The sequence below is a fragment of the Cheilinus undulatus genome, linkage group 11, assembly GCF_018320785.1.
Source record: "Cheilinus undulatus linkage group 11, ASM1832078v1, whole genome shotgun sequence".
NCBI lineage: Eukaryota > Metazoa > Chordata > Actinopteri > Labriformes > Labridae > Cheilinus > Cheilinus undulatus.
The window spans coordinates 45,042,605-45,057,765 of record NC_054875.1 but is presented as its reverse complement, the minus strand read 5'-3'; the positions used below and the strand labels follow the sequence as shown (position 1 = coordinate 45,057,765).

General features: G+C 39.6%; 1 protein-coding gene across 5 annotated transcripts in view; it reads left to right on the top strand.

The window, feature by feature from the left end:
- Positions 1-15,161, top strand: part of lima1a (LIM domain and actin binding 1a) — a 60,113-nt gene that overhangs the window by 32,915 nt on the left and 12,037 nt on the right. For all 5 annotated transcript variants that reach the window (XM_041798882.1, XM_041798884.1, XM_041798886.1 and 2 more), the window contains one exon: positions 13,983-14,040. In XM_041798882.1, coding sequence (XP_041654816.1) covers positions 13,983-14,040 — 58 coding nt within the window. The remainder of the gene's footprint in view (positions 1-13,982; positions 14,041-15,161) is intronic.

Here is a 15,161-nt window from a genome sequence, read left to right as displayed (position 1 = left end):
CTTTTTTTTTTAAGGATATGATTCCATTTTTTTGTTCTGGCATGTCTTCCATCTAAAGTCCAAACTGCAAGAAGTTGCTCCTCCATTTCTGACATCCATTTAAATTTATGCATCAAATTTACCATCGTTGCCATAGCGGTGTTTGTTGTGCTTCCTCCTTCAGTCAGCTTGCTCTCCTGATTGGCTATGCTTTCATTCAAGCAACTCCACAGTTAGCTGTAAACTATTAGAAGTGAAGGCGTGAAGTGGAAGACCATGTCAAATCGTAGAGAGGGTTCAACAACTTCTAGGGAGCATGGCTGGTAAAAGTCACCAACACTCTGCTCATTCCATAATGAAGAGTTCTGAACTTCCACTGACAAGTAAACACTAAAACTCTGCAGCAGGAGCTTCATGAAATGGGTTTCTATGGCTTCCTGCTGGTTTTATGGTAATGTAAGACACTGTCTGATAGTTTATGAAGGAAATAATGCCCCAAAATTGAGGATTCTGCTCATGTCTCTGTCATGTCATGTCTTGGCTCACTGAGGGAGTTTCATATGGCAAAAATATCAAACATGCCAGAAATCCATCCGACCGGTCAGGAGCAGCTGGTCAGACCGTGGTTGGCTGTCGTTTTCCTACACAGCAGATGATGCACCATCACACTGAAAATCAGCCTGACTTCCAAGAGTCATACGGCTCAAAATCTGTGCCTGAATCATCTGAAAGTTGCACACTGCATGCTCGTTTTTAGCTAAAAAATAACATAGCCACACAGCATATTTTTATCTAGTTTTTTATTAAAGTTTTAACTACATCTAATATGTAACAACAGCTGCTAATAACTACTTATGAATTACAGGAAGTCATGTTTGCTCTGATAAAGATTCAGTGGTTCACGCTCTAAAATAGGAAATTTGATATGATCTTTGTGATTTGATTAAACAGGATGAAGAGTCTTTCCTGGAACTGATCAGGCATTTTCTTCTTTTTTTTATGAGTCTGATGTTGGCTCGTCTAACTTTTAACATCACAGAGTTTAAAGCTAATGAGATGTAAGTGTGAAGAGTCAGAAACAGAACAAGATCACCATTAGTTTCACTTTAAGCAAAAACAATTGGCTTGTTCTCGGGGAGGTCACTTCCCTGCGGTGCTGGCGTGCTGTGAGTCACATGGTGCAGCTTCACTTCACCATCCTTCACCTCAACACACACTCAGCTGACTCGGAGCACATCCTCTCTGCAAGCATCAGTAACTCAAGCTCTCGTTTCCTGCAGGCGACTAATTGTTTTTTTTTTTTGTTGAGCATAAAAGTGGAGTCCTTTAACATCCAGTCATGCATCTCCTCTGGGCGTGTAAAATGTAAAGTGCTCACTCTGGAGGTGTGGTGTGTTAACAACAGGCACGCTGTGTTTCCTCCACACAGAGCGCTCTTTTATGACAGGAAGTGAACGCCACAGTCGGTTTGAAGGTTTGAAGAAGAAAACTGATGTTTCATTATTCAGGGTGTTTGAATTGATAACCTGGAAATACACCAACGACCAGTCAGCATGACCAAGAACGGTTTTAAATCGATCAGATCTAAGCGTCAGCTGTATATGCTCTTTGAATCATTTTCTGAATTACTGCTCCTGTCCCTTTTATATTTATGGTTGATCACAAGACTTTGGTAGTGTATGAAACACCTTCTTTGAAGCAGCAAAAGCCAAAGAAATCCCTGACTTCTTAAGTTCCAGAGGGCAACCCAGGTTTTTTTTTTTATTATGCCTACATGTATGAATGCCAGGGTCCTTCTTATAAGGCCAGTATCTCTAAACTTTATCCCTGGGACGTGGAGTTGCCCATAATCTGAGCAAAGCAGGGAGTACTTGGAGTAGACAGAAGTCTTGATTTAAAGGGATACTTCAACATTTTGGCAAATTCGCCCATTGCCATAATCCCTATAGTCTTAGTAATAGGTTCGTTACCTTTAGTTGTCGGTGTGAGCTGTTCTTTTGTTTGGCGCTGCCAGTTCGGACCTGCTGTGCCAACTCAATGTAAGCAGACTGTATTCTGGCTTTCCCTCATCAAACTCATCAAATACACAATCCAACAACTCCGAAACGCTCTCGTGGACAAGTTGTGACCTGCACATTCACCACGCTATGAAATAATAACATATAATTGTGTAACATTACGACACATGAAGAAAATACTCAGAACTATTTCTTGAGTAAACCGCTGGGCGGAGTGACACAGTGAAGCAGCCATGTCTGGAGTGTAGTTCCGGCTTTGCATTTAGCTTTAAAACATCTCTGTCTCCTAATGTTCCATGATTATTCCATAGCTTGGTGAATGTGCAGGTCACAACTTGTCCATGAGAGCATTTTGGAGTTGTTGGATTGTGTATTTGGTGAGTTTGATGAGGGAAAGCCGGAATACCGTCTGCTTACATTGAGTTGGCACAGAAGGTCCGAACTCGGCAGCACTGATCAAAAAACAGCTTGCACCGACAACTAAGGGTAACGAACTTATTACTAAGACTATAGGAATTATGGCAATGAGCGAATTTGCCAAACTGTTGAAGTATCCCTTTAAGTAATAACACATAAGTCAAGATGCTCTACAAAAGGCCTAGGTTCAAGTTTCACTTCTTTTTAGACAAATGTAAAAACAAACTCTTAAAATTCACTCGTGTGCTTTTGAGAATCCTCCTGACCAAACGCTGTGAGCAGCAGATAGCAGAAGTCTTATTAGAAAAGATAAGAGCTTCACACTCCTCAAACTCAGAGCCAACTCCCCAGGCTAACAGCCACTCCTTGAATATTTTCTGCTCATCCATGCCTTCAAATTTTACTTCTTATGAGCAGGAACATGATTTTTTTCTCCTGCTGTCAAGCCTGGCAGATAAACAGGCAGAAACATTTCCCCTCCCTGATCATTCACCGTGTTTTTAGAGGATATGAATGACGATTCTGTATTTTTTCTATTGATAATAAGCTCACAAAAAGAGCAACAACAACTGTTGAACAAAAACCTCTTTACTTGGAAATGTTCAGCCTCTAGGTGTTTTTGACCTTTTAAAAAGATTTTAGTGACCTCCTACAACAAAAGTCTGTGTGTTTAAAGGATTATATTAACACTTTGGTGAATACTCACTATTTGAATACCGCACTTATTCTGAGTAGTAGATATGAACTTGCAGACATCACAAGCTCACCTAGTGCGTCATGCTAAAAACATAGCATCTGAAAATGATGTCTAGACATGACTAGCTCAGGGTTAAACCAGCATGCTTCTTGTTTTAAAATGAAGCTAATAGGAAAGTGCAAAAACCCCATACATGTATCGGGTTTTCCATTAAAAGGTGCATCGGGGGATTTGCGTCTCCAGCATGAGCTGCTTGTTTAAAAGGCGTGTCTTGAGCTGATGATGCGGCATTCTGAGCCCTCCTCGATTTCTCCACACAGTCTGATCTGATCGACTTTACATCATTTTAAAGAAAAATCAAGCTGTACCGCTCCTTTCCCATTCTCTCTCTCCCTCTCTCCACGAGCAATAAACAAACAATAATTCATGCTTATCATCAAAAAGAGAGAATTTTTCTACTTTTTAGTTTTTAGTCTCTAGATAACAGTGAAAAATAGCGCTCCAACTTAATCACTTCCAGCGTCCCTGCAATAAACATCGTTATCGTTTTAACAGGCATTTTCTAAAAGGACTGAGTGAAATGCCTGCAGGGATGCACACTCCACTAGCTGGGTGTAAGTACTCTGGCAAGAGCTTGGTCTGACCTGCTTCTTGTATAATGTGGTTTTTATATAACCTTGCAAACCAGATGGATTCGCCTGCTTCTGTGTTTCTCACTGGCGAATCCATCTTGTAAAGCTCCCATCTGAACTGTTTGGGCCCAGTTAGAAAGTGACAGGACCAATCAGCGTTGAGGGGCAGTACTTTCAGGCACGGCAGAGTCATGACGTATGCAAGCGCCAGTTTTATCAGAACTTGACGACATTTCTTCATTAAAAGAAGAACAAAGAACAGCAGTGAGTTGTTTTCTTTTCAAAAAGACAAAAGTCGAGTACTGACATATCTACAGTCGCCATCGTTCGCGTTATGTAGTTCTTTATGGAGTTTAACCTAGTTGGCAGAGGCGCAGGCACAGCTTGTTAGTGGCTACGTCACGTGTTTTGTTGCTCTGATTGGCCCGTAAAGAACGTTCAGCAAATCACCCTCCCGAGTTTTTTTTTTTTTTTTTTTTCAAATTGTCTGCCCTTTCCCAAATGCTTTGTACTGAAGGTTTTCCAGATGGATGTGTGAAACAAATCCATCTTGCTTGTCAGGTTAGTTTTTATACATGTGGTGGTAGTTCTAAATATCGAGAGAAATGGGTGTGGTTTAACTAACCTACTCCAATGGCATCACTTTGAGAACAGTCATGTTTTATACAGTCTAGGGCAGTGTTACTCAACACGTGGCTCCTTCATGATTATTTGTGGCTATTTTATGTCTTTATTTAAAATATTATTCCCCAGAAAACTTTAAAAAAGGGCAACTTTGACCTCAGAAATTATCCAGTGCAAGTCACATTAATCACTTATAAAGCAGACTTTAACTGTCAAACTCAATTGTCAACCTTTATTTTTGTCTGTATGTTTTCATTGCTCTTGTCTGCTGCTTTTAGCCCATTTTTGCCATGTTTATCCTGTTCTTTGCTATTTGCAATTTTTCACCCATTTAAACTGCCTTTTTCCCATTTTTGCCTTATTTTTTCCCATTTTTGCCAATCTTTGCTGCCTTTTGCTCATAAGTCCCTTCTCACAGTTTTTTAAAATGTTTTTGTCACTTTTTGACCATTTTTGCCTCCTGTAGCCCTTTTTTTTTTGTCATTTTTCACCCATTTTGTCACCTTTAACTACTTTTTGCCACTTTAACCCTTTTTTGCCAGTTTCCTTTAGATTTTGGCTCTTGCAAAGGTATTTATAAACAGTTTGGCTCTTTGCTTGAGCAAGGTTGAGTAACACTGGTCTATGGGTTTAATAGGGGGATATATACTGGGCGTCCAGGGTGACTCAACTAAAAGCTTTTATTTCCTGTATTGCATCATTGGAAACATTAATCTTCTCTTCCTGTCCATGCAAATAAGTCAAACGTAGTCCTTTAAATATTAGAGTGACCCTTCCTCAAAGACGGATGAATTGAGCGTTTATGGAAGACTTTTCCTATGTGGATTCAAATTTAGAGTGCCTGTTGGCATTTACTGATGCAGGATGAGACTGACTCATGAACGCTGTTGTGTCCATGTCATCATGAGGGACAGTGTTGCCCAGTCAAACATTTTTGGCATGTTTTTGGGATTAATACATTTTGGACAACGATGAAGCTCTTTGATGCCCAGGGAGGAGATATTTAAGGCTTTGTAAACCTAGAAATGTTGAAGCTACAGAAAACTGTAGGGAAAAGGACTGAATATTTTATTTTTCTCAGAATAGATTGACAGTGATTTACATTCAAGAGGCATTTTATTATAATGTGATATGGGTTTTATGCTTCTGTAAGTTCCAGGACCCTGAAAAGGGTGGGTCTACAGTAGAATAACCTACTGTAAATGAACTTGAAAAGGGGAAGAAATTATAAAGATGGAAAAAATGCAGTCTAAAGACAGAATGCACAAAAGGCACCAAAGAGGGTATGTAGCTATGCAGGTATGCACAAATGTGCTGCTTAAACAAAAATTCTGTGTTTCCACTCGTTGACCTTCTATGTGGACTCTTAAAGATTCAGACCAGGGAACGCTTCAGGGAGTTTTAGGGATGTGGAGAGTCTTTTATTGCTTGTTACACAGTTGTCTCACCATCAGAAGAGCTGTGTAATGAAATCCTTGTGGAGTAATAGAGGATCTTTCAGACATAGTTGAGGGTTTTTTGTACAATGGTGTCCTCTGTATGTCTGTGGCCGGGTCTCCTGCTCCTCTTTGTTGAGCTGTCTGTGGCGGATGATGTCATGGTGCAAGCTGGCAGGCTCATGACTGCAGACAGCTGATCTGAGCCCCTTCAGACCGTCTCCCCTAAAGCCATCAAAACCCCCTCCCACCTCATCAATCACCCCTGTTGTCCACTTCTGCTCTGCTCTCAGTCCATCTTTCTCCTGTTTTCTCTCAGCCCTCCTTCCTCCTCCTCTTCATTCTTCTAAACATCTTCAAAGACCTCCACCTCCTCCTCTAATCCAGGACAGTCTGCGGGAATGGGAAGTGTTTCAGACTGAATGGTTTAAGATTTATGGGTTGAGTTTCCATTGAGTCATCTGCACATTCTTAATCCTCTAAGAGGGGTCCCTAATCATTTAAAATCTCCTGACTCTCCCTGATCAGCTACGATGAGGTTTACATCTATGATACTGAGTAAATTAACTTCACAGCAACCCCATACCATTGGAGATGCAGGCTTTAGAACTGATAACAAGCTGGATGGTCACTCTCCCATGTAGTCTGCAGGACATGGCATCTGTGGTTTCTAAGAAGAATTTCAAATTTTGATTTGTGATCACAGAACAGTTTTCCATTTTCCCTCAGTCCATTTTAAAGGAGCTTTGGCCCAGAGAAGACAGTGGTGTTTCTGGATTGTGTTCACATATGGCTTCTTCTTTCCATGATCCAGCTTTTTTGTGTTGACAGACAATGATTTCTGGAAGTGTTCCTGCAGGGATTTCCAGTACAGAATCATGCCTGTTTTTAATGCAGTGCCACCTGAAGGCCCCAAGATACCCAGCATCCAATATGGATTTCATGCTGTAATCTCTGATCAGCCTGTTGTTCCTTCTTTCCTTTCAAAGTAAAAGCAGGACTGTATCCAATCAGGAAGTCATTTGCCCTTAGTTCATGACGGTGCAAAAATCCAAAATGAAATAAAAGTTTAAATGCAAATTAATGGAATTTACAATTCTAACAAAAAGGAGCTTAATCATGATAGCCTATTGGAATTCTGAGATTAATCAGGATTTAAGATTTAATCAGGTTTTCAAGTTTTAGCCTTGTGGGTTCTTTGGATAGCACATAACTACACACAAAAACCATATGTATGCTTTGCATTCAAAAGAATACAAAGCTGTAGGCTAAATAGGTGAGAATAACACATTTAGGAGGAATTCCAAATCTATATTAATCTTTAAAGCAGTTTTTAAAGCAGAAGAGGCTTTTTTTTCATTCTCCCAGGTGCTTGGTTATTCTGGTTTTCTGGATTTAAATAATAAATATCAGAAACGTTTTGTCTTTTCTTGTTTTTAACTTAAAAAACAAGACTTTAACAGAATCTCCTTGCTGTTTGAGAAACCTAAGGGTTTTTTTCCCTATTTTTTATACCAATCTAGAAAACTTTCAAATGTTGTAAGACCCCTTTTTGGACTTTATTTCTATAATTTAACTTTTATAATAAACGGGTACAACAGTAGACTGAGATGGGGTCATCATAACAGTCAGGATGTTTGCCAGCATATTTAAGACTTGAAGAATAAGGTAGGAATATGGATTGGATTGGTTAAAAGAGGTCGTACAAGTCTATATTTCTTCAGGCGTCTTCCAAGTCTTATGATAATAAATCACAGTATTTCAAAGCAAACTTTTAAGAACAAAGACATCCCTTCAGGTGATGGCATGAGTTCCAGTTTTTCCAGTAATTTCCACCTTTTTTCTGAGGCATATCTCAGATAAAATCCACATTATGTTCCTGAAATATTTCCTTGAATTTAGTGATTTCTGGGGTTTCTTTGCTCAACTATTTTATGCCTTTTTCTTGCTTTTCTGCTACCAATTATTTGCATTAAATTTCCATCTTGTTTTTAAGCCTCGTTGGCACATTCCTAAATATACAGCAGTGAAAGAAGCAGTCCCACTGTTGACTCTTTTATTGTTCATCTTCTCCTGGCCTGTATTTTGATAACCCCCCTCTCCATTAAGCCCCCCCACTGGGCTGAGTAAAGCATGCAGTCATCACGCACTCTGAAATTCATTAACCCCCAGCCTCCTTTACGAGCAGACCCCTCCTTCCCTCCCGTCCTTCCTGACCCCTATCTCTCTCTCCCCCTCTACACCAGCTGCTCCGCCACCTCCCCTCCTGTCCCGCCCTGTACGCCCCCTCCTTTTTATTCTGGACCGTGACACAGTAAAAAAGGACAAAACAAAATGCACAAGCACAGATGGATAAAGGGGGGGTTAGCACCGTGGCACACTTTGCCTCCACCCTCCTACTGTCATCCCCACCTTCATCCGGCCGCACCCCCTTTTTGAACACCTGCTCCCTGTCGCCTTTATACTCCCAGTTTATGTCCCTCCTCCTCCCTGAAACCATCTCCAGAGGCTCGGCCACAGCTCCAGATCCGGCTGCTGTGCTCAGTCTGACCCTGCCTCCTCTGCTGGATTCATTCATTCGCTGTCTGGACTTCCTTCACCTCCTTTCTGCTCTCTCTTCCATCCCTGGTGGCTTTTTTCTGCCTTTTCAGCACGAGAGGTAGCTATGGTGTTTCATTCGTCTGGTTTCTCTTGCTTTCTTTGTTTAGCCTCTGCACAAGCAGCGGTTTCATCGCCCTGAGACAGACGGTCGACTTTCACTTTCTCTGACTGTTTTTATGTCTGACTTCTGTGTTAGAGCAGCTGAACGAGGCCTTTTAGACGACCTGGCAGTGATAAAAACAGCTTCTTAAAGGCTGCTTCATGGGCTAACTTTATCAACTTTGTCGGCTCACTTTGAGCCGCATTATTGTCATTTTTCGGGGCTTATTCGCAGCTTTTTTTAAAGCTCTTAACTCCTGAAGTAAACCCCGTTTTCTTCTCTTTGTTTTAAATGTTTTTGCATTTATTTGAGGTGTGTTTAGAGATGGGGAGGAGTCATCAGGGGAAATGGAAGTGAGCCGGTCTGTCTGAAAGAGAGCTCTAACAGTATGAGGATTAGCAGCAGATCTTTGTCTGATCCATCCTCCTGAGACCTCGTTTGGACCGGCTGCTTGTTTACATCCCCTTGCGTGTTTACAGCCCCCTCTTCTCATGTACGCACACATACATGTAAAAACCAGACCAGACGCCCCCTCCTCTTCAGAGCTGCACCCCCGGTCTAAGGGAAGATAATCCACCCAGGGGGATAAAACCGTCATTATGATGATGGTGGTGGTTTCTTTTGTCTCTCTAATACCAGACACGAGCCTGAAACAGTCCGAGTGTTCATTTTTGACTCAGAGTTAGTGGATGCTGTCATAGATATGTTTTATTAATGATCAGTGCTGACTCAGACTTTCAGATTTAAAGACTGATCCAGATGGACTCCAATAAGAGAAGCATTTTAGCTCAGGGTTTCTGAGCCTAAAACTGCTTTTATCGATGTTTTTGTATTGATGAAGGATCAAATGACTTCTGGTGTTTAATGATGAAAATCTATGCTTGCATTAAATCAACAGGAAGTGCAGAATGGTCTGTAAAGTACAACAGCGTCTTAGGGCTACCTCCCCAAAAAAGGGATAAAAGAAAATGAAGAAAAGGGTCCTTTAATTTTCTAGAAAAATCTGAAGTTTTTCAAAAATGTGCAATACAAGAGTGTAAAATGCAACACTGAGGTTTTTTAGAAAGGCAGTGGGAAGAAGTCCACACTCATATAATCCCAACCCTTCTCCACAATTCTTTGATAGTTTTTTCTCCAGCTTCCTTATAGATATCAACCAGAAAACAGTTTTTTACTCTTACAGGAAATACAACTTCTCATAGACATGTTTTACCATCAAATATACTGTGTACGTTCACGACTGATCTCTGCATCTTTATCAAATATGTGATTCAATTTTATGTTTTTATATTCACAACTATCTTTTTAATAGACTATGGTGTGCGAGGGCTGGAAACATTCAATCAGTTTTTACCCTTGACAAACGGTTTCCTCAAGGATCAGTCCTGGGTCCTGTTTTTGTTTAAATTCTATATCAGTAATGTTGTTCCTCCTTTGCAGACTGTATTGTTCCTCTTTGAGGTCGATATTTTACATTGCTCTGTTGTCTCTGTACAGCTAGCTCTAGACCAGTCAGGAGAGAATCAACACAAGCTTAACAATGATTTATTTTACAAATTTAATGAAAGAGAAATGTGCAAAGTCCTTGGTGACTTCTGAGAAGCTGGCCTAGAAACCAATGACTTGGCATGGAGGAGACTGAGGTATGCAGGATAAGATGAGCAGGAAACCCTTAAGGATCTGGACTAGAAGCTGATTAACTGAATGGAGGTGGCTGGGGTGGAGGAGGGTTGCAGCATCTGCACAGAACGACTGGCTGACTGTGAGAGAGACAATGACAGATAGAGAATCTGACAGGTGCATGATGATTGGTCAAACAAGGTTGTGGCAGAATCTGATTGGCTGAGTACTTAGGAGAGTGAACGCCCATGATCAGCTGATCACCAGAGTGGGAAGATAGAAAGAATGGAAAAGGGAGAAATGTGAACGATTGATGACTAAAGAATGAGCAGAAACCGTCTTCCTGCTTAAACTTCCCCTGAGCTCCATTAAAGCTACAAACTGCTCTTCAGAGTTTTTAGGGATGCATAATATCATCAGCATGATATCAGTAGCAGAAAATATTATCTTAAAGTAAATTATCTGTATGAGCAGATATGAAAAGTGTGTTTTGCTGATTTATTCATGTAAGGACTGATGTTGTAGGTCTGAAGTACATTTAAATATCGGTATTGATATCAGTGTCAGCTAAAAAAAGGTTTTTCAATACAGGCTTATCTGCATAATTGCAATATCATGCATCCCTAGTAATCTAAGCCCAGAATTATTCTGTTATCGTTAACATCTGGACTCATCCAGCCACTGTTTCCAGTTTAGCTTCTCTTAATTAACAACTTTATTATGCCATAAATGTTTGACTTAATGAAGTTGAAATTTGCAAGTTTATAATGTCAAAAATTAAAACTTTTTAAACCCAAAAAATTCTGACTTTGATGTCCTTTAAATTTGCAACATTACCACAATTTTTTTTTTCTCACAAGTTTTGGCTTTTTTTACTCAAAAATGAACTGATTTTTCTTTTTTCATTTTTAGATTTTTGTGAGATAACATCATCTTATCGTATCACTCCCACAGAAACACATCAGTTCTCATAAGGAGGAACTTAAGCTAAAAACACACCATCAAAATGCAGCTCCTTCATCTATCGGCTTCAACAGAGTTACTGCAGACTGCTGCAGGGAGCATGCACATTATTCTGGCTTTAGCAGCTGCGGGACAGTTATCCTCCTGATCAGCTCGGATCGGCCGTTAAAGCACTCCCAAACTTTGTAGCTCGTCTAGTTGGTTAAAAATATCAATCCCTTGTTGATATCCATGCTGAAATAAAAGTTAAGCTCAGTTAAAAGCTTACAGATGGTGATATTATCACGTGTTCAAGGTCAGCTCAGTAAAATGACATTTAAGTGGATGTAGATAAAATTACATGATGTATTTAGCATTAATGCAATAATCATGATGCGATTAAGGGCCATAATTAGTGCATTAGTCACATTCTTTATTGTCCCTTACAGCACACTGTAGTGTCTCTCTGCAGCCACAGTGATTAAAATAAATCCACCACTGCTCCTTCATGCCTCATTTCACTTCAAAAACTCTCAGACAGCTCAGTGGACAATCAGAAGTCATCTGTACTTTATGGTTATAAAAATGTACCTTTCTACTGCTCTTATTTTTACTTTTCAATCCATACCAAGCTCCTTTTTCTGTGGTTAAGTCCATGTTATAGTCTTTAGTCTACCTGAAGTTCTATACTTAGTTTTAAAATAAAAGCACGTCTTCATGAACAGTCAGTTACCCTCTGTTTAAGATGGACTGAGAATTCAAGATAAAAACATAGAAATGAGATTTTGAGGGATTGCATAAGGAGAAATTAGTTTATATCATGGATACAATCCTTATCTGTTCACAGACTAAGTTTGAATGTCAAATCTAGAAAAAGAAAATGTAGTTTTTGGGGTGAAACTTGGATACAGCTGTGAGGATGCGAAATTGTTTTGGGTGTGTGTTTTTTTTTTTTATTTTGTTGTTGCTGTTTTTTGTTTTGTTTTTTTGCAGTAAATAAAAAATAGATATAACTGATGGAATCATGACATTTTTAGTGTTGGAACTCAAGCTCTACTTGGTTTATTCCTCTTGTGTTTGAAATGGATTTCATGACCAGCGCCAGTTGGGGGTCCATTTATGATGCATGTGGAGAATGACTGAGGATTTCAGTTTAAAATCTGAGCTTTAGAGTTCCAGCTCAGTGAGAAAAATGAGGAAATGGCCCATTTGTGTCACTTCCTGTTGGCAGTAGGGGGCACATCTGCCTGGAGCATCTACCACCGGAAAGCTGCAGCTCAAATATCTGAAATCTTAGAGCACCACTTACAGCTGACCTGTCCCTATAAATAAGCATTTAAGTATTGTGCAGCTCTGGGTGACACTGAAATATATCCAGTGTCTGCTGATGGAGATCTAATAATCAGGATTAAAGAAGACATGGAGACGTAGGATAACATAAGTGTTAGAGCTGTAAACCTACATCACAATGATGTTATTTCAGCTAGCGTTACTCACCTTAATTGTGACAAAATCACATTAAAGTTGGTTTCTTTTGGGGTGCAGATGCGCCCCATGTATGCAGCCCTGGTTCAAGTCCAGTTTTTGGACTCCTTTCTTGCATGTGAATAAAATGCATTACCAGTCCTAGAAATCAGTTATTTTTCTATCTGAAGTGAGAAAACGTTATTTGCAGTATTTATGTGCAGCCTTCTTTGGAAATGAGCCTCATCAGATGGATTGTGCTTCTGTAGGGAAAAGAGAATTGACAGTCTTAACATTCTTGCCTGGAAGTCATTCAACCCTTAGCTCTGCCTCACCAGAACTAAAGGAAAATTCCCCTCTGTTCCTGGAGGCGTGAAGTGTTTATCAGACGACGATGGCTGCTGATCGCTGAAAGGATCTGAGATCGGGTCCTCCTGTTTAACTGCCCCTACAGCAAATATCTTATTAGCAAATCACATGGCATAGACACGGTCAAGAGGATGTGCTGAAGGTCAAATCAACCATCAGAATGAGGAAAAAAGGTGATTTAGGTGACTTTAACTCAAAGAGGCTGTCTTTAAAGCACAGAGCAGCTCTGGTAACGAGTTCACGGCTTTAAGAAGGAATCTTATGAGATATGTGATAAGCATCAACTTGTCTGAAGTATGCTTCCTGCTTTTCTCGTGAAATCTCCTGACCTGCTGAAGCCTGCAGATGCTGTGATTGCAGCTGAGGTGAAACTTCATCAGCTCTTTGAGCCAAGACGTGTCAGAGTGGAGATCGGACCTGTTGTGTAATCTCTGATTTAATTATTCGGAGGAGAGCAATCCTCATGTTGGCAGGTGTTTGTGCAGGGGTTCTGACTGCTGCTGCTGCAGAGTCATAAAGAATCAGTCAAATACAGCACATTTGAGCATTTAAATCCTTTTTCTTTAGAGATTTAGTGGCAGTAAAGATCTGTTATCTAAAAGACTTGTTGGAGACACAAACCTTTCCACTTTTTAATGTCCTTTTAAAGGAAGTTTCCTGGTTCAGAGTTCCTGTTATATTGTTTTAACAGGATATATATCTAATTTTGACTGAAAACCCTCAGTAAGTGAGTGATTTTTCTCTTAGCTGGTGTCTGTGGACAGACGAGTTGCCCGTCTCTGAGCTTGTTAAGGGGATTAAAGTGGTGTGAGCTGAACCAACACACACTCACGGCTCTTCACCTCCCTGATTCGCTTGTCTCCATGTTTCTCGCCACACTTTGATCTTCGTGATGGACGCCGTTGCTTCCAGTCTTTTGGCTCAACCAGCTGAAACATGTGAGCATCAGATGGCCGGGTTACTGTGTGTTTGTGCACTGTCATCCAAGTCGCATCCGAGCTGTTTTTTTTTTTTTTTATGTCTGCTTATCGCCTGGCATGTTTGTTTCTGCTCCTCTGACTGTGTTTGTTTGTGTCTCTGTAGGAGCAGATAAATAGAGGAAGCTGTGGGACGCCTTCCAACATGGACCAGCTACTAGGAGGTTGGTATTTTTTTTAATGCTTTTCTTTGCAGTTTTCCCTCCTTTTTTAATCTAATTAAAGGAAATTATTGAATATAGATTATATAAAAATATAGATTTAATATTGAATATTCCTAGTTGTGCTCAGACTGAGGACATATACAAAAAATTTTTCCCTTTTTTTTTTTTTTTTTACCAAACTCAAAGGACAACAGCATCATCAAAGTACAACAGAGTTGAATTCCAATACTATTCGAGTTAAAATCAAACAAAATCATCATGTTTTGAAACATGCTTACAAGAAAAAGTCGTCCTTGGGAGCCAGTACTTTAACACAGTTTGTAGTTTTTATTGAGCTTTTTATAACAATACAAATAAAAGTGCAGAGAAATCAATAATAAATACAAAATGTTATGACATAATTCAGGACAAAGAGTGATGATAGATATGCTTTTAATAAAATCTTGATTCAAAAAGGAAAGATAAACATCTGTACCCATGTCTTCATATCTAAACTAACTGTAGATCTGTTTATAGGTTTGTTTGAGCATCATATGCATCCAAAAATGTTTGTTTATTCTTATATTTACATATTTATACCAACTATATATCCCAACTGCCTTATGGAATAGATATGACTTTTCTAAGAGTTTTGTACTCTTCAGTGCAGTTCTGGGGATGCACATTGTTATTTGGCGTGATTATTGGCTGATAATGGCTTTAAAAGTTAAATATCTGTACCAGCAGATTTGAACATCTCTGCAGATATTCACAGCTAATATACCTGCTCTACATTTCAGCAATATAATTCATATATTTGCCTTAATTATCTGCAAAATGTACAATTACCATCAGGTATAGGTGATTTCTTTAGGGTGCCGCACACTCAAAAATTCCTGCTGTGAGACCTGAACATTTTAAGTGAAGTTCCAAATATAAAACTACTCCCAGACCGTCTTCTTCCTCACTCCTCTTCTCTCAGCTCCATTTTACTCTGCCTCACTTTATGTTCCTTGACCATTACAGAAAGTGATGTACATATTAGTTACAGATGAAATGAGTTTGGAAATATTGGAAAATCGGCAAAAATCAAATATCTATCCTTAAAAGTCAGAGATCGCTTTAAATTAAAAAAAGGAATA